General features: G+C 38.6%; 1 protein-coding gene across 3 annotated transcripts in view; it reads right to left on the reverse strand.

The window, feature by feature from the left end:
• Col19a1 (collagen type XIX alpha 1 chain) overlaps positions 1 to 24,284 on the reverse strand; it is a 305,188-nt gene that overhangs the window by 43,913 nt on the left and 236,991 nt on the right. For all 3 annotated transcript variants that reach the window (XM_003478284.5, XM_013142233.3, XM_005007610.4), the window contains 16 exons: positions 23,750 to 23,839; positions 23,021 to 23,065; positions 22,838 to 22,915; positions 20,954 to 20,989; positions 20,789 to 20,833; positions 20,641 to 20,694; positions 19,265 to 19,306; positions 15,823 to 15,927; positions 15,695 to 15,748; positions 15,394 to 15,447; positions 7,072 to 7,125; positions 5,655 to 5,708; positions 3,257 to 3,301; positions 1,759 to 1,809; positions 1,624 to 1,668; positions 1,212 to 1,238 (listed from right to left, as the gene is read on the reverse strand). In XM_003478284.5, coding sequence (XP_003478332.3) covers positions 1,212 to 1,238; positions 1,624 to 1,668; positions 1,759 to 1,809; positions 3,257 to 3,301; positions 5,655 to 5,708; positions 7,072 to 7,125; positions 15,394 to 15,447; positions 15,695 to 15,748; positions 15,823 to 15,927; positions 19,265 to 19,306; positions 20,641 to 20,694; positions 20,789 to 20,833; positions 20,954 to 20,989; positions 22,838 to 22,915; positions 23,021 to 23,065; positions 23,750 to 23,839 — 879 coding nt within the window. The remainder of the gene's footprint in view (positions 1 to 1,211; positions 1,239 to 1,623; positions 1,669 to 1,758; positions 1,810 to 3,256; positions 3,302 to 5,654; positions 5,709 to 7,071; positions 7,126 to 15,393; positions 15,448 to 15,694; positions 15,749 to 15,822; positions 15,928 to 19,264; positions 19,307 to 20,640; positions 20,695 to 20,788; positions 20,834 to 20,953; positions 20,990 to 22,837; positions 22,916 to 23,020; positions 23,066 to 23,749; positions 23,840 to 24,284) is intronic.

A 24,284-nucleotide genomic window follows, 5' to 3' on the forward strand; every position in this document is an offset into this window, starting at 1 on the left:
TCATATAAGTGAATTATAATTTAACCTTCTTTTTAGTTCTTAGAAAACTTTCTCATCATACCCTGCAAATATTAATGCAAGAACTTGACAGACTGTTCCAAAAAAGGAGTCCAGGTGGACCTACATGACGCAGGGCTGACCTGTGCGTGTAGAGCACGTTGGGACAGGAAAAGTAAAACAACGCTGGACCCTGTCAGCAGTAAAAACTTGCACATGGAGGGTGTGTGGCTAGCAAGGTAAAACTCTACAGTGCATATCTGGGGCTCAGTTGGGCTTCAACTTCCTAACTGGAATAATGCTTTCAGGAGAAAAACACTTGATTTTTAAAATCTATTGCCAAACAAAATATTCGCCCTGTAAGGCCATTTAGGTCTTTTAAAACTAAATGTAAAAATGATATTCCTGGGCTGTTTTAAAATTTAGAGTTTCCCCAACTTGTGCTGTAACAGGGCTTCCCCTTTCCACAAGGTATTGGACAGTGGGGTGGAAGTCTCAGTTTGGGCACACTTGAGGTTGAGGTCTGTACCCAGCGGGTAAAAGGAAACACAAATGGAATAGGAGAGATGGAGCATCTGCCTGAAAAGGACATGACAGAAACGCATACCCAGGATGAAAGGGACTCTAATGGAATCTGGCAGAGCGTTTGCAGCAACAGACCCATGGTTGAGAAAGATGTTGAGAATCACCAGCCTCTGGACACCCGGAGGGAGGGTCTTCCTTGCTGAGTGGGAACTTCCTGCTACTTCCCACCTCGAGAGTGAACTGATGACGGCACTCATCCCTGCAGAGTAACTGCCGAAGATGTTCAAAACAATAAACAGTCCCTTTCTTTTGTTGCTGGGGACACTTGCCTGACATGTGAAGGGATTTCTTTCCAGCAAGTATTTCACTTCCACAATCTACTTAAAATCCAATCAATCATCCAAAGAGGGCTCTTAGAAGAAAGTGCTCCATTTATCAAAGGCATTATATGTGCCTTCTTATATCACAGGAAAATTCTTAAAACACACTGATGGAAGGAGACAAATCTCAAGGGCAGTGACGGTGTCAGAACTAATGCATCTTAAAAATAACACTGCTGGCACTCTGCTCGCCTGCTCATTGGCTCTGATGTTAACTGATGCTTGAGCACCTGGGAGGCGTGGCATCTTTGCCCAATTTCCTAAATGTAAATAAGGACCTAGTCTGAAAACGATGCCATTCATACATACCACTGGGCCAGGATCGCCTTTGGGGCCCTGTAAGAAAAGCATGAGAAGTCTTTTTCAAAATAATGTCTAAAGCAAAATTATAGAACATGAAGCATTTTTGTCAATTTGCTTAAGGGGTATAAAAATATTTGCAGATTTTGCCTTTGCTACAGTTTGGATTTGAAAAATAAGATGCAGAATTCAAAACTTAAAAGAGACTTCAACCATGTAAATGATTGGACACTGATTTAGGTCTTAGATTTTACAATGAAAAATAATATCACTCTTTGGGTGTGTATTGTTTCTTCAATTTGTTATAACTGGTTTCATTTTCTTCTGCTGTAAAATCTGGCTATATTTATAATATGCATTTTTAAATGAATTTAGGAGCTTTCCCCCTTTATTGTGGTTGATGATCAATAGTTATACTCACAGGGGGACCAGGTGGTCCTGGGAAACTGGGAACATTCATGCCTCCCTTAAAAAAGAAAAGAAAGAGGAACAATGAAAAGAACTTATGGCAACCTTTAACTGGTAAATTATTTTAAATAATTACAAATGTAAATACCTGGATTTTATATAAACTGCTCATGCCATTCCCTTCACTGAATGGTATACCCTTAGGAAAGAAATGAGATGAAGGATTACTTTTAAAAAATATAGGAATAATATCATTTGGCAAAATGATAAAAGGTGGAAATGCTGTTTTAGAAAGGAGATTTCATGTGATGGGCAAATAACACAATATTTCTATTTGGAGATTTTTCTAAAGCAGAGGTAGGAAAAGGAGTGTGAGTCACATAAATCACTGCCACTTCCAGCTGGGTTTGACTGATGTTCAGGTCTGGCAGATGAGATACTAATGCATTGGAAGAGGAAATAGTATTTGCTCATTAAAATTCAGTTTGTGAATTGCCAATTTATGCTGTGTGCAGCCTGCTGGCCTGCGGGCTACAACAGGGCAGTGCAGATGAACGTGTGACTAGGGAACAATCTGGCTATTGAAAAGTAATTTTTCCCACAGTCTCTTCATACCAATGGAAAAATTAAGGTAATGGGAAGATGACCATTAATCACATCCTGTGTGGATGTTTCCTATAAAAATGTATTCTTTAGAGCAAAGGGGAAAAAAGACCTTCCTTAAGAAACTGAGAACAGACTATAAAGCACTTGAGTAATCAACACAGAGAACTTATTTTGTAGCTTTAAAAAAACCCTACATTTTAGCATTTAGGAAAATTAGTATACAAGAATTTTAGCGATTTTCCACTGGGGCAGGTATATATTTTGGAATTTAAACTCCAAATACTTTTGTATCTTAGTGCTTCCTTGGCAAGGGATGAGGTAAATAAGAAGATGAAGACGTTTAGGAATACAGAGTGCTAATATGTATGAAAAGTGTGTAACTATGCACCAACACATCTTTGTTTGCAGACAGACTGTGCCCTGTGAGGTAGGGTAGAACAGAACTTCCAGGCCAAACCTCAGCTCGGCAGCTCTGCAGCTCGGCAGCTCTGCTGCAGTGTGAGAGCGGCGCCACTGGAGGGCAGCCTTGCCTCACAGAGAGGCCTTGTCGGCTCCAAGGCCTCCCAGACAGGGTGCAAATTTATCTCAATCCGCAGCATGAATATATCCACGGCTCCTGCGCACTTTGTCACCAGGCGCGGTATAAATAGCATTTCCTTGAAGCTCAGACATCTTGGATGTAAAGGAACACAGAGAATACTATCGAAAGGGATCTCTTTTTAAAGTTCTTTTATTTTCTGTGAATGAGGCTCGCTGACATGAAATGAGGTTCCCACAATCCTCAGGCAGGATGTGGGCAGTCAGGGCCCACCCTCAGGTCCCCTGCACCCACAGCAGGGAGCTCAGCGTGTGCAATTCTGAGCCCTGCTCATGATGGCCGCACCAAAGTGGGAGCAGATCAGGGCCCCCCAGGGCTGTGCTGGCCGCCCTTTGCAGGAATGCACTGAACTCAGAAGCCTTCTACCTGCTAGAGCAGCTAGATAGCTAATAAGGCAAAGGCAAGCACAGGGACGTTAAGTTTTAAACCTAAAACAACTCACAGGTGGTCCCGGGGGTCCAGGTTTCCCAGGAGGTCCCTCGCTGCCCTGCAAGGGACACACATGCCAAAATCAATTGGTTTAGACACTTCTACCTCAGGTTTGCAAACAAGATTGTGGCTGCTGGGAGCCATCTCCTGACGGCAGTACGATCTTTCCTTCTGTCTCAGCCAGGCTCAGCCTTACCCAGCTTGGCTTTCTCCAGGACCCAGGAAAACAGAGTCTACACCCCAGGCATGGTGCATGCCGTACACCCCACACCATCCACATTCTCACCACATAAACTCCAGGGACTGAAGTTTATTTTAAGTGTAGCCAGACAAACAAGATAGTTGCATTTTGGGCTTCGGGGCCACAGAGCACAATTCCTATGACAGGTTGGCTTTGGGATTGTGGCCTCTGGACCAGCCCTCACTTTTAGCCTTACCCTCACCTTCAATTTTGGGGAACAAGTGGCCCCATCTATATGATTTGAACAAAGTAGAAAATAGCAGCCTGTGTTATTAACTCCTCCCATTGCCTATGTTAATATCAGATTTTTTGAGTATGCACATGTCTGTGGAAAGAAGTGACCAGGATGTCACACTCCTCAAGGGAAACGATCTACACAATTGAAGCAGACATAGATTTGCTTCTAGAAGCACTGGATTTGTGACAAACAAATTGAAATTCAAACTTGGAAGTATATTTCACTTCTATTTTTATAAAATATAGTGTTCATTGGTATACCGTAAGCAGTTATTGTAGCTCTTTGGTCTTTAGCTAGTTGTTCCTCTAACTAGTAAGACTTAAAAGATTGTACAAGATCCCTATTTCAGGGGCAATGGCCAGAAATGGCTAATTAAAAAAAGTGCAGGGAGAGCAAAATACTCACAATGCCCAAAATTTTGAGAGATTTCAGTCTGTTTCAAAATTTGATCAACGATTTCATTTCAGTACCCACCTATTTGCCAGTAGCAAAATCATCCTCATCAAATTTGAATGTTTATTTAAACTATAGTTTTTCTTGCAGAATCTGAGAATGGTGACAAGGAACACATGTATCTGTTCCCTAGCTGCTTTGGAGGTGGATATCTCCTGAAAACACATCATATGCTGGCTGTAGACGGTGTACTTCTGAGAATTATGTCATAGTCCCACAAGCCAATAAACAAGGCAGGATATGTGTCCATTGAAAAGGATTTAAGTCACCGTTTCATTCTCATTTCTGCTCCCAAGCTCATCTTAGTTGGAATTTCCATTAACTTCAAAGGCAAGTCTGTAACTGCTTAATTTCTATACATAACAGAGAAAAGAGGCTGGGTGGGGTTGGGTAAGCTCCTTGGATAGTACCAGAAAAAATGTGCCAAGACTATCTCAAATAAACACATTCTTTTCTTCAAATTTGATAGAGATCCTTTTGTTCTTCTGTGCCAATTATACTCAGCATTTTGGGTACAGAACTTGGAGCCTGACAAGAGGGTAGGAGACACTTATAGTGGCTCATTCGGACCATTGAGTCTTCTCCAATCTGAATAGGTAGGAATATTTTACTCATTTGCTGACTCTGTCAATTTAGATCTGAAGTTAGGGAATATGTGAGGTCTTCCTATGTGATAATACGTCCCCTTCTAGTGCTTTCATCCTACGACAGTAAGGAATTTTCCCAAATATTGACCTCCCCAGGAAACAGAATCTCCCCTCTGACCTTCTAGGGACAGCATTTTCAGATTGTCTCAGCAAGCCCTGAGGTTACTGGAGTCCCTCTCTTGAGGGCCAGCAAGGATCCTGGAGCCTCAGCACCTGCTGAGGTCCGCATGTGTGTTTCCCACCCTCCAGTTCATGGGAAGGATCTTAACCTGCAGGCTGACACATCAGGAGGTGATTCAGTCACACAAGCCACACTTGGGAGTGGGATCAACGCCTGTGTAAAAATAGTCTAAGCAAGTTCAGCTGCCCTTGAATATGTGAAGATACAGCTAAAAGGTGCTGTCTATGCTTAAGAAAGTGGCTCCACCAGGTACCAAAGTTGCCTGTGCCTTGAATTTAAACTTTTGTGGAACTATGAGAACTGAGGGTTATGAGTGAACCAGTTTATAGTGCTGTGTTAAGACATCAGAACTCCCTGATCCAAGATGCCCACAAACTCACAGATATGGATACCTAGGTCTCTGAATCCCATTGGGACACTTGCTACAAGCACTGATGTCCTAGTGGCACTTCCGCAGGGGAGCATACCTGTGCTGGTCAGAACAACTGCTAGATCACATCCTCCCAGTCCACTGCAAGAACAGCTGCTCCCTGACATCACTTCTACTTTCAGACTTTTCTTGGTTTTGTGGCTCTCTCAGTAAATGATGTCCTTTTCCCCCAGCCAGAGCCCCAAGTCAGATAGATGGCTGGGGATGTTTTCCCTCTGTACCTTGTCACCCTTTGCTCCCATGGGACCAGGATGTCCAGTTCTTCCTAATAATCCCTGTAAGACAGAAAACTAAGTTTGTTGCAGAAATAACAGCTAAATGGCCAAAAGGTACTGGAAGCTGGTTGCTAAAACTTAACACATCTGAAGGTCACGTGATCCTAATTAAGTCGGTCCTACAAGCTTGTACTGCTTCCGGCTGATACAGCAGCTGTACCCTGCTGATAAGCTCTTGGAAGGGTGAAATTTGTATTTGTAGTTGCTTTTTCACCTTGGCTAACCACATTTAATGACCTTAATTGGAACCTTTTGATACATTTAAGAATCTAGCCTTGCTGTTTAAATGGCAATTTACATAACATTATACCTCCCTAAATGAGCTATAATTTTGGTAGCGATCAACATTTTAAATACTTCAAGACATGGTGGAATCAGTAATGTGCATGTTAAGTTATGTGATCTGTATTTTACCAGTAAAAAATAAACTTTAATTTTAATTCTTCTTTAGGAATAGAGTTGCTATAATTTCTATGGCTCCTTTCACAGCTATTTATAACTTAATTTTAGTATGCAATTTAAAGCCAGGTTTAAAAAAAAGAGAGAAAAAAATAAAACCAGAATGGTTCTATATATAAAGGCATAGTTGGTGAAAATTTAATTATGGCAAATCCATGATTCAAAACATTAAGAACTATGATTATCATCCTATTTGTGTGGTAACAAATTTCTCTTTAAAGGAACTCTAAAAAGAGAAGAGATACATTGAGTCATAAATTGGGTTGCTAGATTTAGCAAGTAAAATCATATTATTCGGGACAAACTTTTGAAAAGTTATTTATTTGAAATTCAAATTAACTGTCTCGGGTTTTTTATTTGGCATCCTACAACTGAACTCAAAGATAATGGGTTTGGCAGGTGTGGAAAGAAAAAAGATTCTACAGTAGTCTTTAGGAAAAGTCTAGACAAAGACACTAGGGCCATGATGGTTTAATGAAAATATAGCAGTTTTAAGCTCATATGTAGGCATAAAAAGAAATTAAATCTGATAATCTTTGACCATGTTTTTACTTCTAGAAAATAAATTCTCAGCTTACTTTTCCATCAGAATATCTTTTCTAAAGGTTAGTGCTAAAACTTATAACTAAAAAATGGAATGCTCTTTGATATCTCATTTCTATTCCAAACAGTAGCTTATCCACTGACTGCTTTCTGGTCTGGAAGAATTCTGTGACAGTGTCCAGCATACTCATCAGCCTTGAGTAATACTAAGTGAAAATACGAGATGTTGATGAGCTACTTTTCTAGGCAACAACTGAGTAACCAATACAGAAGCACAAAGAATAAAAGACAATGAATATTAATACACCTCCAATCATCCCAGCAGATAAGAGCTATAAGCGGAAGTTTAATGACTACTTACAGGGGGCCCAGTTGGGCCTGAGGCACCTGGAACACCTGGAATTCCTTGAGGACCCTACAAGAGATAGGTCTCACCATGAAATCTTCTATAGAGAACAAAACATTTAGTTAATGCAATATTGGTGTTATTGAACAACACAATGTCCTAAATACATATTTTGTGTATCTAAGAAAAATGATGTATACCATGGATAAATACTTATTTCCAAAGAGTAAGGATGATGAGCTAAGATGCCATTCCATGGAATCTATTTGCTGATTCACAGAGCATTCAGATCTTACAGAGCAATAGCATCACTAGGAAGCCCATTCTGCTACAGCACAAAAATACACATTTCAGATTGGCAGAATGCCGTCAGAGAAATATATGAACACATGAAAGCTTCATTGAGCTAAGAAGCTAAGAGAAAAGTGGAATACATTTTATGATACATCTAGTTTAGCTAATCAGTTTTTTATGAGAAGAAATTTGGCTCATTGGTAAATTTAAATTTGCCATCCTTCTATGGTTTATTCATAAAAAAGCTCCCTCCTTCCTTGGGTTTGTAGAATAATGCTAATTATACCAGGCAGGATTTAAAATACTGATACATTTATATATCAAGGTGGAAGATTAACTGTCAATTCTGTTGTGTTATTAACCACCACCAACAGAATATTAATAAATTGCACAAGTCTATAGTACATAACTATCAAAATTACAGTTTAGAAAACTATTGCAAAATATGGAAAAGTAAAAGCCAAAAAATGTTAAAGAGCATACAGTCAAAATTTTGAGTCAACTATAAAAAAAGTTATAGGAAATGATAGGAATGATATACAGGCTTTTACTATCTGGCATGGTAAATGGATATTTAGTTAGAGACTTGTGTCAGGTATGTTTCAGAATTCCACGTTTTCAGACTTTTTACAAAAGCAACACAGTCCACATTCTGAGTATTAAGTAGTATTTTCAGTGCTGCTCACAACCGTGCTTTCTAGTAACTCCACAAATATTTCTGTAGCAAAACATGATATTCTGATAGAGTGAGAAAAGCAGACAGCTCCACATGAGCTCAGGTCAGATTCTTCTGCCACATGAATTTGCTACAAAGCTGGGGAAAACTTCCAGATTTTTCTTTTTTTCTTCAGGTTGTTCTGGTCTTTGGAATTATGGATGAGGGGTTGTGAACACAACCTATTACAGGTTCCTATTACAAGCACTTCTTTGTGGGCAGTGGGAATAGAGGAATGCACTACCTCAGTGCTTCTTGTGTACTTCCCAAATTTTCTATAACAAGCTTAGAACACTTCCTTAACAAATTATAAAGCCCTTTTTTATTTTAGATAAACACACACGACATCAAGTTCTAGAATGACGGGCTCAGTGCCAGAGCACCAGCACATGCAAGGCCCTGGGTTCAACCAAAGTACTACAAGATAAAAAGTTCCAGGTTCTAGATCAAATGCTTCTACTCTTTCAAGATTTAATGTCCTTTTCTGAGTATTCTGCTTACATGGCTGACACACTTTGTTACACGTTTCCTTCCTCTTTTGCTATGAAATATGAATTTATATATAGAGTCCACCCAAAAATGTATACATACTTCTGGAAAAGAACAGTAGTAGGATGATTTTTCAACAGATGGTATTACCCATATGTGCAGAAAACCACTACAGTGCTGGCCCTTAGAGGAGAAATTGAAAATACATGTGCTGCAAAATCAATGATCAAGGCCACCTAAGCAGCAGTTTGCTGCAGTAATAAATGTCTGCAAGCTCACAGCTACCACTCTGGGTACCTCATGTCATTGTAAAGGCAAAAGGTAACCTGTATTAATATCATGTTTCAATAAATTTAGTATTACAATATCTATGCAAGTTTTTCTTTTCCTGAAGTATGTGTACATTTTTGGGTAGACTCTGTATAAATTATAACTATTAAAGTGACCATGGTGAAATACTGCATATTTACTTCTTACATGTTATTTATGGGCATTCTATAGGACTGTGAACTGGATCAAGGTTCCCATGCATGGGTGGGATCAAGGACTAAGCTCAGCCATGTCTGTCCACTCCATGCCAGATGAGATCATAGGTTACTTCATGTTCAAACATGGGATATGGTATAAAGACATGCTGGGAGTAATCTTTAACATGTTGGAATTCATCGTATAGTAAGTGTTGGGTAAAATGTCAGTGTGTGTGTTAAGAAATGCAGACATATTTATTTCAGCTTTATTGGTGGTGCTGTGTGCATAGAGCACCTGCAGACTACATGCATCACAGTGATGTGCTGGATCTCTTTATTTCCCCACCATTAACTTTATGAGTCTATATTTTTATAAACAGAAAAGTTTTTCTTTTAGGAATGGTATTTTAAATGAGTATATTTTATACACATAGTAGTATAAATTTCTTTATCTGAAATACCTACATTTCCATAAAATCTCTCTATATGTACATGTATAAGTTATGCATATATATATGTATTCCTCTTTTTCCTATACTTAGCCTCAGCTCTGAGGCATTCTAGAGATGCTGAGTGAGTTTTTAGGCAGTCTAATTTATAAGCCTGGGACTCATTAACCTTTGATGACCACATTAAACTTTAAAATAAACCTCGGTACATAAATTTAAAAAAAATTCTCAGCAGTCTTTTTCTGAGCAAGCTGAAATTTTGTGGGAAGGGTAAAAGTTATTATGAATGTATAAAGGGCAATAAGATAATTCTAAATGACAAAATGGTCTTAAAGAAGACAAATGCATATTAAAGAGTAAAAGAGTCAATTTAGCATATAGTGCCAAACTAAAATACAAATTAAAATTTATTGCATAGGTATTCAGGTATCATTAGAGCCAAGTGAGTTCTTTGCTTTGATACTGTGATTTTAAAAACTGTGCTTAAACTGCTACTAAGAATATTTGCTTTCTGTTGCTATACTTTATGACTGACAATATGTTCATGTCTTATTTCTCAATCATTACCCTGAAATATTGTAGGCAACCTGTACACTAAGCAAGACTTCACTCTGATTGTAAAAGGCGGGTTGTGTTCTTTAGCAAACTGTCACGTTGAGTGGTATAACACCTATGAAAAGGGTGGCTAGTGGTGCCGCATTTCCAAGAGCAATAACTGAACGGGTTACTCCTCGAAGTTTCCAGATGGGTTAAATTGTAGTTCCTAAAATTAGAAGTCCACAAAGACATAAAAGCTAGGCCCTTTCCATTAAGAGTCAACTGGACATTTGAAATTTTGTAAGATTTGAGATTCGGTATCCATGTTAGAACAATAGTCCAATGGCAAGTTGGAAATGCATGTATTCTGGGTCAAAGTTTTATTCTCTTAAATCAACAAATTGTAACTTGAGGTGGTATTTGGTCCAAGAAGAAGACAAGACTACATTTTCTATTACCAGTATATTTCTCTCAGGTAGCCCGGAGAGTTAATATGTTACTTCGGGTTTATTCACTTACTCAGGTAATTTGAAAAATAAGGGAAAATAATCCCCTTAACTTTGTGGCTTTCTCCTCATGCAGTGGGACTTGTGGGGAGCAGCTGAAACTGGAGAGAGATCACACATGCAAGGCTGGAGCAAGGCCAGCCCCAAGAGCAAAGAGCACCCGAGGCAAACCATGTAAACAAGCTGTTTCAGCTCTGAGAACATGGAAAACCTGAAGCAATCCAAGCAAACAGGTTGCTAGGCAGAGGAGTGTCACGTGACATCAACCTGCAGTGTATAAATAAATGCACTGCAGTAGTTGAGCAGTTCCTTTTCTCTCGTCAGGAGAGAGGGCTCTGCTTGACCTCAGCTTTCTTTTTCTAACTTCTGTCATTATTTTTTCATCCTCCACCATCCTTCATTCTTAAAATTTCGAGAGCTGTGCTGGATGCTGCATGTTGGTGCTTGAACATGGACATGGGGTATGAAGAAACTGCAGGCAAGAAGACACCTCTGAGAGCGTGCACCTAAACCAAAAGAGGCTCAAGATGAGCCTCGGGGAGAGAGGTGTATTGATATTGAGTTCATTAGGTGTAAAACATGGGACAAAAATAGGCTCAGTAGGGCAACAGTTGTAAACAGAAATGCTTGTTGTATTACTGATTTCTGTATTTACTTTTTTGTTATGGACCTGGATTAGAGAGTGTCTTGATGATTGTGTGCTTGTTGAGATGACCATGGAGGATTTGGCTTGGAGCACTATTTTAAAATAAAGTCCCAAGCAGAAAAAAGGTGGCAGAATCCCAGTCCCCTAGAACTTAAACCCTCTAGCTTGATCAATCAGTAAGGAAGGAGCTATGGGGAACACAAAAGAGCCTTCCTCAGTGGAAGAGTGTTCTGCTGTGGCTTCAGTTTCAGCTGCCCAAGGTAAAGTCAAAAGTGTTCACTGAGCCACAAATGGCTACTTGTGCCTTCTCTGTTCAGGAACATTTTGCTGTGTCACAGGGCCAATCTTCCTGAGTTTACCACCATCCCTGCTGCAGAAAGAGGCCACGGCCACAGGCTTGCTGCTCATCCTGGAGATGAAGGGGGTGAAAGCTCAACTGGCCCTTCCTCCCCAGTGCTACAGCACGTCTCCAGATCCCTCGTGAGCCTTAAATTGACTTTGACACTTTAACCTGCTGGCTCACCCATGCCACAGCATGATAGTTATCAGTATTCTTAAGACAAAATACAAAAAAATTAATTATAGATAAAATATTTTGTTTCTTCCAAATTCTTCTAACAGATCTCTGACCAAATTGACTGACAGATTGACTGACCAAATTCTGAGTAGTCGATTTATAATTACAAACTTTTAAAATTTTAATAGGGTTATTATAATTCAATTTGGCCAAAATATATTTGAATATACCTGATATTGTAAACAGATTGTATTGGTTTGTCTGTATGTCATATCTGTGTACAGTTGTTTTTTTATTTGAGTTCAACATTTTTCTTTTGCATTTTTGGATCATTTGTTAAAAATTTAATTTGGGTTATAGATTTAAAAAGCATTCTTCCACCTGGGTTATCAGCCAGTCTATATTTTATCAAAATTGGTTTTTTTCATAGGTCATCAAAATTTAATAAGGTGACTAAATGAGGACCCTTTGGTCTTGGAAAATTATTGCTCAGGACTTCCAGATCTGGTGAATAAAGGAGCTGCTATCTGGGAAAAATTATCCCAGTCTTTGTTCATTAATAGGAAGCCCCAATGATCTCAACAGCCTTATGGGAAAATGCCCAATAAATCTTATTAAAAATATATTATTGTGATATGTTTATATTGGTCATCATCAAAAGGTTAATTTTTCTAAAAATGAGACAATAAGGTTTTCTAAATTATAGATGCTTCAGTACAAAACTAAATTAAAAAACAAGTTTTCATATGGCTATGACAACTGATTATTATTAATCTCATGGGATATCAAATGTATGTATGCTTCCATATGTACAGGTCTTCCAAAATGTAACATGAGGATTGTTTATGGTGCTACATTTTTCTTTCAGATTCAGACATCTGTGTTTAACAAAATTTGTGTGGTATACATCCTGTAAAAGGTAAACAAATTAGATAAAAGCCTCTTATGTACTATACAGGGATGATTGACTAAAAAGGCTATTTTATGTCAAAATGGTGTGTTGTAAAAATATCATGACAGGTGTGTTATAAAATGCCATTATGATTCTCATGTTACAATCATGTGTGCTGTGTAAAACTATACAACTATTATCTGTTAACATCCTACAGAGATTGAACTACTAGAACATCCATGGTTGGTAAGAAATAAAGGTTCTACATTGTATTTCAATGTACTTGGTATTCAGATAAAATTAAATATTAAATCTTACTGCTCACATTACAATGTAATATTATTAACCTTCTCTTCTGGATGTTTAACAACTGAGGTTTGGAACCAAAAAACTAGAAAAAAATAGATGAGCTAGAAGGACATCTAATAGTTTGGCCCTGGCCCTCTGGTCAGTGAGAACCAGGACAGGAGGAAACCTTTTAGTGAAATCTTATAACTCTGATAAGTTATAGAAACTCCTGACAAAGGAAATTGTGGGACCACAGAGAAAAGTGATCAATGATGTATAGTATGCTTATGAAGAGAGAAAAAATAAATTCCAGGAGAAAAAAATAAATTCTCCCAAGCTTTCAAAGAAAGCAGCTTGGTCAAGCAATGGTCACAACTCCCCCAGATGGCTAAGACTTACAGGACTGAGGGGTGCTACACATGGTCACAAGGTAAACCCTGAGGAGAGTTAACTGAACTTGATAGGGAGCAAAAAACTTAATTTTAATTAATATAGATCCCACAATTCTGTCTTAAACAGCAAGCAAAAAAGTATAACTATAAGATACATGAAACAGTGCCATAGTAATATGCTAGTTATAAAGGAAGATCAAATCACCAATATCTGACAATTTCCAGCTACATCAGTAACTGACTACTGTTACGGATTAATGGGCTGTATAGGGTTAAGTTGCTGAATGCAAGACTTCAAATCCTTGGACTGAAAACCTTTAGCCTAAATGATTAAGTTCACTCAAAATAAACAGGATTCAAGAATGGGAGAAAGTTGGACTGGGATATAGCTCAGTGGCATAAGCACTTGCCTGGCAAGTGCAAGGTCCTGAGTTTGATTCCTGATACAAAAAAAAAAAGTGTTTTGCAGAGTCCTCCAAACATAGTCCCTCCAACTTCAACTGACCACCTATCACTTGCAACTACAAAACTGAAAAGGGCAAGATGTGGGGAGTAGTTAAAGCTGGAGATTGACCACATGTGTGGGGCTGAAGTACAGCCAGTCCTGAGAACAAAGAGTATCCAAGATAAGCCACATGAGCAAACTGTTTCAGCAGTGAGGACACACACAGCCCAAGGCAATCCAAACAAACAGATTGTTAGGCAGAAGGGTGTCATGTGACCTCAGCCTGCTGGGTGTATAAATAAATACACCGCAGTTGTTGAGCAGTCCCTTTTCTCCTTTCAGAAGAGAAGGCTCCACTTGACCTCACCTTTCTTTTTTCTAACTCATCTTTATTTCTTCATCCTCCACCATCCTTTAACCAGAAAATTTCGAAAGTTGTGGGAGGGACTTGTGCAAGGTTTTGTGTATTCTAAAAGAAGCCACAAAATATATCTAAGAGAGCACATTAAAATAATAGTAGAGGAATATTAACAATGGATTTCAGTTCACCAAGAGAACAAAGTGAAATCAATTATTATCAATAAATTAACTTCTAAGTGAATTTAACTTAAAATTATTTATAAAAACCTAAACTCTAATTATTTCCTGATCTTTTGGTCATTGATTCTTCAATTGCATTATAGCTTACTTCAGCATTTAAAAGCTGTTGGGACTTTAAAAATCTGTTACTGTAACTGTTCTTTAGCGAAAGCTTCGGTAATATCTGAAACGAAAAGCTTACTAACATTTATTTTGAAAACAAAATGTCTTTAAATGTTTTATTTATAGATAAAAAAAATTCCCTGTTTCTTAACTAGGGAAAAAATCCCAAGCCAAACCTTTAGAACAGAATCAATATAAATTAAAAACTATATTGCAGGATGATAATTCGTAATCTGAAGTGTAACTCCAACAAGAAAAACAGATCTACTTTACACTGTTCTAATTTTCTGCACTAACATCAAGGTTAATATATTCCAGATGGCCTACTTACTTTCATTAAGAACTATTAGTATCAAAACTGTTTAAACTAACAACAATTCATCATTCTAATTGGTTTTTCTAAGCATTAATATGGATCATGCAAGACAAGAAAGATATCCTGAGCATCACTGTGAGTTAAGGGTCAGGAAATTCTCCTGTTATCTCAAAGGCACACTGAGTCCACAGTGCAGGGAGTGAACGGCTGATCTAGATGAGTCCAGTCAGGTCCTTGTGATAGTTTTTCTCCCAAGAGTTTGGGAGTTAAGTAGAGACACAGATAAGCACAGTGATTGATGTTGAGTTGTGCTGGTTGCTGGATCGTGTTGCTGTGACGTTCCTCGAGCGTCCCTTCATGCTCTGCTGCGTCTTCACCCATCCCCTCAATTTTCAGACTACTTTTCCTTTGCCTCCCTTTTATCCTTCTGTCTGCTACATGAAAACAGTAATGCTAAAACATGACTAATATGTTATCTTTCACATTAATTTCCTTATCTCAAAACTGGATCACTGGCAGTAGGCGTGACCATACTATTATTTAAAATGTGTTAACTACTTACTTTGTTTTTATTGGGTTTTAGCATTAAATATGAGCCATTGAAACACTGAGGTCTATCTGCTGTTGAGTCAAGTGGAGAATCAGCCACAGGACTTTATTATCTCACAGAAGAATTTTTTACCTCGTCACCTTTCTCCCCAGGCATTCCAGGGTAGCCTCGCTCTCCTTTGGTTCCCTAAAAAAAGACAGTGAGGTTTAGCTAGTGTGCTCAACCATTGTTATCTTTTGCACAGTGGAAAACATCTATCAGAACACTTGTCATATGCAATTTGGACAGAATCGGGGAACAAAACAACGGTAACATTTCCAAATGGCTTTTTATTCTACTTTCTCAAAATATGCTTTGTAAGAAAGTGATGTATTTTATAATAAGGTTGTCTTTGTTTACATTGAATTGAGAATTCCACAGAGGACTTTCTTACCTTTGGCCCCTCTCTGCCTGGGATTCCTGGAGGACCCCGTGGCCCCATGTCACCCTAGAGGACAGAGAATAATGGCACTCAGAATGCACTCTGTGTGTGTGGGGGGGTGGGCAGCAGTGATCTCATACCTTCCGGGCTAGAGGATCGTACTGTCCAGGCTCCCCTGGGACCCCTTCATCTCCTTTGTTGCTTTTAAGCCCAGGGACGTTGGCGTGGCAGTTGCCGCAGAAATTCTAATGAGTGTAGAGAAGGTTACTGAGCGATTCATAAAAACAATTTAACAAAGAGAGGACTGGTCTGACTTGAATATCTGTTTGAGCTTTTGTTAGAGATGAGTGAAACAGCAATTGTGAGGTCACTGTGTGTGTTCTGAAATTTATTTCTTCAATTTGAAGTGATTACTTTTCAAAGGCAAAAACTATTTGCCAAGCTAATCAATGACATCTGTTGATGATACAAGTGAATTTTTATTTTAAAAAAAGACCTGTGATAATATTTAAATGAAAATGAAAAGTTCCAAATAAATAAGACAAATACCCTTAAATCAGCAACACAGACTGATTTTCCAATTGCTCAGAACTATGTTTAAAGAAGGACATGGTATCAAAGCTTAGAATAACAAGCAAGATTACTGAGGTCCTACGATCAGTAGGATTTCTCCTGTAGGACATAAAATGAGTTGACACACCCCTCACAGTTTATTAACATGTTGTCAGTGGAAGCACTCATGTGAAGAACAGATCCTCCCGTGACTTGGACTTACTTGACTCTGACATCAAATCCAAGGGAAGACAGAAACTCTAAATGCAATCATCTTTCCTGTAACCTTTAGAAGATCTGGAAAGGCTTAAATTTAAGTGTCTGTGAGCTTTTAAAATAAATATAAGTCTTATCACAAAGCCAAGAAACTAGTGTCTGAGGGAAGCCCTTATAGAGGCATATTTTAAATACGTTGTTGGAATAAGAATATGACCTGGAAAGGAGTGGAATGAAGGCCAACGCATGGAGAAGACAGTTGAACTGCTGACACGGGGTTGGATAAGCCTCAATTTTTCATCCTTTTTGGTAAAAGGGAGCATCTTTAAACATGTAGAGGGAACTGAAACTTCCCATTGGTGACACAGCCCGAGCATATGCACATCCAATAGTCTTGATCCAATGAATATCAACACAGGTCTCATGCCCAAAAATATACTCCTTGGAACATTAATTTGCCATGACATTGCAGGACATAAAATGAGTTATGGGACTCATGGGACATTGCAAAGGCTTGGAGGCAAATTGTCTCAAAAATGCTGGAGTAAGCAGTTTCCTTCATGGTGAGCCTTCTTATTAGATTCTGAGTATAAAACAGGGAGCTAGCTGCAATGTTTCCCAAACTGCTTTTAGAAACAGGATCATTTAAAGGGCTGTTGCATTGGTAGAAGAGTTAAAAATATGCATATATACTTATGCAACTACCTCCCTCCCCTCCCTCTATCTATATTATCTATCTATCTATCTATCTATCTATCTATCTATCTATCTATCTATACCATGAAGATAAAAGATAGAGAAATGCCTGTGAGTTTAAGAGAACCAAAAGAGTTTCCATGGTTCAAAAGCTTGAAACAAATGGATTGCATATAGGGACATAAACATAGTATAGCAGAGTAAAACCTTGGTATATCATCCACATGTGGAAATGTTTCAGAATGCATTATTCACTTAGTAGTTTTAATAAAAAAACTAAAAGTGATAATTATTATAACTCAAAAAGAATTTTCCAAGACTCATTGGAAACTAGCCTCATTTTCTTTAGATTAGGTTTACCAGAATGATAAATTAAAGAAAACTGGATTTAATATTTCTTTTTAAGATGACTTAAGGTTTTCTTACATGAAAAGGAAAATGCAGCTACCTGTAGCCCATACACCCTGTCATTCAAAGAGGCAGCCACTCCCAGATTAGTCTAGAAGGAGGCCTGAGGGTTATCATTTGGCCTCAGTTCCTTTTAATATCTGAATCAAAGATAGTGAAAGCAGAAAGCAGGATGATCCAGTTAACTCAGTACTCCAGGGGGAGAGGTCAAGTTAATGTGTTTAGTAACACAATCAGGATAGAATATTACATTAGACCGGACTAACAGACCACCCCCAAATGAAGTTCCTGTGCTTGGGTTTTGGTTTGGGGATTCACATCCTTCTCCCTTATCCTATCTGAAGCCCTGGTTCTTTTTGTAGGGCACATTTTCAGTTTTGTCTCCAGTGGGTGCCATTTCAGATTCCATCAGCACATTTCGGATTATGTGCACAACTTTCAGATCCTTAGAGAATTCGTAACTCCACAATCTTATTTCCAACATTCCTGTCCTTATGAAGATGCAGGATTTAACAATGACTTACATTCTTGTATCAATGTTATATCTATTAACTATGTAGCTGAGCAAGTTACTTAACAGCTTGGAATTTCAGGCTTCTTAGGTACAGGGGAATGCCATGGCAGCTTCAAATTAAAGCATTATTGTGAAGAATAAATGTGATTCAGTATAGCAGTACATTGACTGACATGTAATTGTAACTCAGTAAATACAAACTTTTCCTCAAATCTTCCCAAATAGTCTTTTCTATCTTATAAGAAAATGCTGCATTATGGAGATTTTAAAAACTGTAAAACGTACTTATATTCATATTTAAATTCATGTTTATGTCTATTCTCAAAACTAATCACCTAATAAATACACCCACTAGAATTCTTGAGCTTTTGATTGATTTAATATTTCTGCATGCCTACTGCACAAGTCTTACGAAAATCATTGGCTATATACACAGCTATAGTTAAGTATGTATACACTGTCCATCATAACTCATATAAACATAATGTATATAAGTGTATAAGCATAAAGTAAAGCTCTAGATTTTCATCGGGATTCATCAATCCTAACGTACTACATAAAAACATACAAATGTATAACCTTCGCCATCCATTATCAGACCCTCAATCTCACTAGAAATTCTTCTATTCAAATGGGTAAAATACAACAAAGTATCAGAAAATCATAGCAAGATTCATTTTTTGAGATAGGCAGATATAATTTTCATTTCACAAAGTGATAGGCATTATAGTTATTATTGGCTTTGGAATTTTAGTTTTGTAAAATCCCATGGCATGAAAAGCCCTACCTTGTAACTCATTGTTTGGGCAGCCCTGGGGTTCACCCCTGGACTGGCCAGGACTGATCACCGTGAGGACTAGTGAGTGACGTACAGTAGTGTCAGGGTGGTAAACACCCAGCAAGAGCAAGCTGCTGTTCCGGGGGAAAGGAGGAATCATCTACGCTAGGGTGTGAAGGCACTGTTCCTGCCAGTGCCCTTCTCAGAGTCACCCCCTCACCTCCACACCCACCCTGGTTAAAGTGGGAGAAGAGGAAACAGTGTAAGTAGGGTAAGTAGACACATTGTGTCGTGTGTTCTTTTGCCATCTCAAATATGTCAGGAGTCGTTCAGGATAAGTGATTAACTCAATTCCTCGTAAAGATTTCCTTTCTGATCTTTCCTGGACATTAATCTATGATTTCTTACGTAACAGTACCTTGAACAAGGCACCAATGTCTCCCAAGAGAGGCAGCGCAATCTGTGGTTAAGGAAAAAAAACATGGATAAACACATAGGCAGAATACACAAAACAGTGAAGATGTTTCCCCTCAAAATGCCATGCCATTTGCAATTTGGAAAACAAGGCTTCTAGAGTTTCACCATTACTAGGGTAATGTTATGTTTTGTGTCAGAAGCTGACACAGAGCACCTACAGAATTCAGAATTACTTTATGGGTCACTCACTGTGCTTACAGCATGAACACACAAGCTCACATGTGTCATTGTTTTGACTCTACATCTATATTTTCATGGCATGGAAACCATTATGCTTTCTCTCCTATATTACTGGTTTTGAGTAATAAAGATAAGCCCTTTATTAAAAGGAAATCACTTCACTGACAAGCACATTATCAGGCTGCTGGGAAATATGAAGCTTACATGAGAAGTTTGCCTTGAAATTGGTTCTCACAGAAGGTCCAAGAACTTTAAACTGGCTTAAACGTTGGACAAGAAGGCAGTGAGGGAAGTTGGTCTGTATTTGTGACACACACTGTAAAGTGTCCTTGCAGAGAGAGACAAGTAACACTTTCCAATGTTTGCAAATGATGCACACAGGAATGTCAGCAATGGGGTTGAGTAAGTGTGGCCAGAAAATGCCTTTCTTTGCATGGATTTTACAAAGGCACATCATGCCTGAACGTGTGGGAGGCAGAAAGGATTTGTGGCATGTAGAACTGAGGGACTAGATTTGGATTTCATTTTGCAAAACTCTTAATACAATGCCACGTTCCATATGGCCTCTCCAATTATAACTACCGAAGCAGTGGCTATTTAAAGTTATTTCACTGTCACTCAAAGCAAGGTTGAATCTAAAATAAAACTTGGAACACACGATTACTGCCTAAATTCATTTTCTGAGAGCCTACTCAAGCTAGTTTTTATAATTTAATCATCACAGCTTTTTAAATTCACGGAATCAATGGATATTTGCTGTATTGTAGGTAATTTACCTGCAAACTTTCACTTGGAAAAGTGAAACTCATCGAATCACTAGCATTAGAAAGAACAGAAACCGAGAGCTACATATTTCATCTCAATTTTCCATGGAACTGAGACATTATATGCTAGGACTTGGCCTGGGGCAAAATTGTACAGTTGAATTATAGCCTTAGAAAATAAGTATTCGCCACAAATGCCAAAATGCTGATGCAGCTTAAATTTTTTCCCCTCTACAAAACAATGGGGATAAACAAAATCAACAAGCAGTCACTGAGCATTCTAATTAGTTGGGACAGCAAAATTTGCTTGCTAGGCCTTTTGGCTTCTAGGTGCATTAAAGATACATAAATCAGGTGATTTATGTCTACATACCGGGTCACCTGGGGGGCCTGGCAGGCCTGGCTTTCCATCCCTCCCTGGAGCTCCCTGAAAACAGAAACATCATGTTTAAATCCTTAAAAGATGATGTAGGTGCAGATTAAAGTGAATGTAAGGTAGAGTAGATAAAGAAGGTCCTCACGTCATTCCCTGGAGTTCCTGGCAATCCAGGAAGACCCCGGGGACCCTGGAAAGGGAAAAAGATGAAAATAATTATGGGTACAGTCTTTCACTAATTTCCCCTTCACTAATTTCCAAGTAGACAAGCTAGATTTGTTGTTCTGAATAAATCACTTAAGTAGTTTACCTGAACACCTGGCTCTCCAGCTGGACCTTGGGAGCCCTGGATAAAATGAGACACAGTCATCAGAATTCTGCCAGCAATGTTCATTATCTATCCACCTGAGGCAAATGACTAAGTGTCGTAATTTGCTCAGTGGAACAACAAGATTTTCCACCATACATATTCTGAATATTCCCTAAAGGTAGCCATAACTTCAGGGTGCTAAGTAATTCCTTAACCCAACACCTGTTGCTGGAAGCATCATAGTTTTGCTGACTCTCTTTCCGTCACATATGGCTGCCCACTTGTAGGAGTTTAAACAATGCATACAAATTCCATCCGATCAGAAACTTACTACTCATTGGAGTAGCTGGCTTATGGCTTCCTTTCTTTGCTTCTGTCTACTCTGAGTTACTTCTCACTTTGAAGAAAGAGATGGCACCTTTGTTTAGTGACAGGAGTAGGAAGTCAAGCATCAGTTATTTTCTGCCTCCAGAAAATTTGAATTTGGAGTACTAAAAACAAGACTGAGATGATTTGTGAACACTAATGCCATTAGCTCTGTCCTCATCACATATCCTCCCTGGACCACTGAAACAGGAATTTAAAACCTGATCAAGTCAAGACCTGCTTTTTGGCAGGCAACTTTGGTAACTGCTCACTGATTTTCCTTTCTCATTTTTAAAATAAATATTCCTGGAAGTGATATCGTCAAAGTCTTTGCTCCCTTTCTACCTATACGGCACCACTGAGTTTTTCTTTAAGCTCATTACTTCCTCTGTAAATTCCTAATAACATTTTTTAGTTTCTAAAATTTTCTGTCTCTAATGGTCTCTTATATTTTAGCTGCTGTGGTTTCCATGTGTCCTCCTAGAGTTCATGTGTTAGATGACTGATACTCAAGTTCCTATGTTCATAGTATATGGAGGTGAGAGCTTTCAGAGTCAGTGAGGTCCTGACAGTGAGATTCCACTGATGGCATTACACAAAGAGGAAAAGAAGCTGCGATAGCAAGGGGCCAGCTACGCTTACCATGTGATGCCTACCGATGTGGATGTGTCATGTTGCAGGAAGAAGGCCCTCACCAGGTGCTGTGCCATGCCCTGGAACTCCCCAGCCTCCAGGACCATGAACCACATGCACCTTTATCCTTTATATTACCCAGTTTCAGTATTCCATTGTTGCAACTGAAAATGAACTGAAACATTCGCCCTGAAAAAATCACATGCCAGTCACAAGCAACATAGTCAGTGATAACTTGTGCTTTTATTTTTTTTAACTTTCATGATCACTTTGGCACAAGTCTGTGACATAGGGATATAAAAAACAAATTTAGTCTCTAGAGGCTCTTGGTTTCTGTCGCAGAGCTCTCCAGATCCCTGTAATTTCCTTTGCAATAGGATTGTCAGGAGAAATGTTTTCTAATATTTGGTCTTTATTTCTGGTTCCTGACACAGAACTCCTAGTGTCTTGCTATTTCCTAGCTAATAGGAATGCTTTTTGTTCTAATGAGGTGACTATTTACACATACTCCATCTACATAAAATATTAACTTAGTTTACTTTAATTAGAAATAAGCACTTACATTTAATAATTTTATATTAGGTATTCATAACATCTTGCAAGCGTTTGTATTTTTTTGCATACATAGACATAAAATGGTGGAATGATTGCTTGTAATCTAAAGCCAGCGTGCCTGTGACCAGAATCTATAAGTCAGTAACCAAGGACTCTACTGTGTGCGCTTAGTGACGAGGCCTTATAACCATTGGTCGCCTTAGATTAGTGTTTATGGCATTTTTGCCTTTGGTCTTTTTATTCTTTCTCCTTATGAAGACTCATCATTGAATCTTGCTTCATAATATTGGAATCAACAATGTTTTGAGAACTAGAATGGATTTCACTTACCATTCTGCCTGGAATCCCTATCCCTGGTGGACCTGTGTCACCTGGGGAACCCTGGACACCAGGCAGTCCTCTCTCGCCCTGAGAAATGAGGTGTTTCTGTTAGTGGGAGGTTCATGAGACACAGGTCATTCTGTTATATTTTGTTAGCTATTCATTTGTTCCAAATTAGCTGTTTTTTTATACCTTTGGCCCACGTGGACCAGGTGCTCCAGGATTTCCATCTAAACCCTGTAAGAAAACAAAAAGCAAAAACAAAAAACTGAGGTAAATGTATTTCTTTTCCTAAAACATTAAAAATATCTAATGAGTCATATTTTAAATAGAATAAGGAACAAATTTCTGTAGGTTATACATTTAATAGTTACTTTAAAATATGAAGTTTCTAGCTGTAAGATGAGCATCTGTCATTGAGAACTATTATAATTAATTCATGTAAAAGATTCACGTTCCAAGGCAAGGTGAAAGAAGGTATGAGGAATAAGCATGTGACCCTGGAGATCCAGTTTCTACATCCTGGGAAAAGCCCAGATCCTAGTGACAGGTTTTGTAAATGACAACCTATGGCAACCTCTGCAAAGCCAACTGGAATGGAAGTGTCAGGCCGTTCTGCTTTAAAGCAGTTTCTGGAAACACTTTGGATTTAAAACCTGTGTGCTGGGATCCAAATTTCCAGAAGAAATCTCTGCACAGGATTCAGGGAGCTTATGACTCTTCCAAAATAACAAGCAAAATGTGGAGTGCATATGTCTTTCAGAAGAGAACCTTTTGCTTGCATTAAAGTTTCAAGGTGGTTACACCTCTCATCTACAGAATAGGCCATTGTTTGACAGGGCGGGGCTTATACTTGTGCTTTGAAACAGGGATCCCACAAAGAGTTACAACTGAACGTTCAAGGGAAATATTTGTACTTACTGGTTCTCCTGGCAGGCTCTTCCCTGGGGGACCGGACTCACCCTTTGGACCTGGAAGTCCTGGAGGGCCTATAATGCCGCCTGGATCTCCCTGAAGAGAACATGGTGAGATTCTTGCTTATTGTGCAGGACCATGACAAGAAGCGGGGAGATGGTGGCCTCTGTTTCCACTTGTCATCATAGCTAATCAAATCCACTTACTCACTCTCTCAGTTTACTAAGTTCCTAATTTGTAGAAGGCATTGTTCTGTTTAAATACACTTAGCTTTTTGCAGCAAGGAATGTCATAAGTTAGACAGTATCATGAAACATACACGTATGTAAGTATAGGCACAAGAAGGCCTATTTGGCATAAAATTCTGATGAACTTTATGATTATATATATATCCTAATAGTAATTCAATATTAGTATGGTATTTCCACGGAAATATCAAGAAACAGCTTCTGGAAGAATAAGGGGCTTCCTAGGTTTGTAGCAGTAGGTGGCTGAGTTTGACACAAAGTCTGGGGCTTACATCTTCCTCTCTAAGTGAGTT

Source organism: Cavia porcellus, unplaced genomic scaffold (assembly GCF_034190915.1).
Source record: "Cavia porcellus strain 051 isolate PalLab524CR breed Dunkin Hartley unplaced genomic scaffold, mCavPor4.1 scaffold_16, whole genome shotgun sequence".
Classification (NCBI taxonomy): domain Eukaryota; kingdom Metazoa; phylum Chordata; class Mammalia; order Rodentia; family Caviidae; genus Cavia; species Cavia porcellus.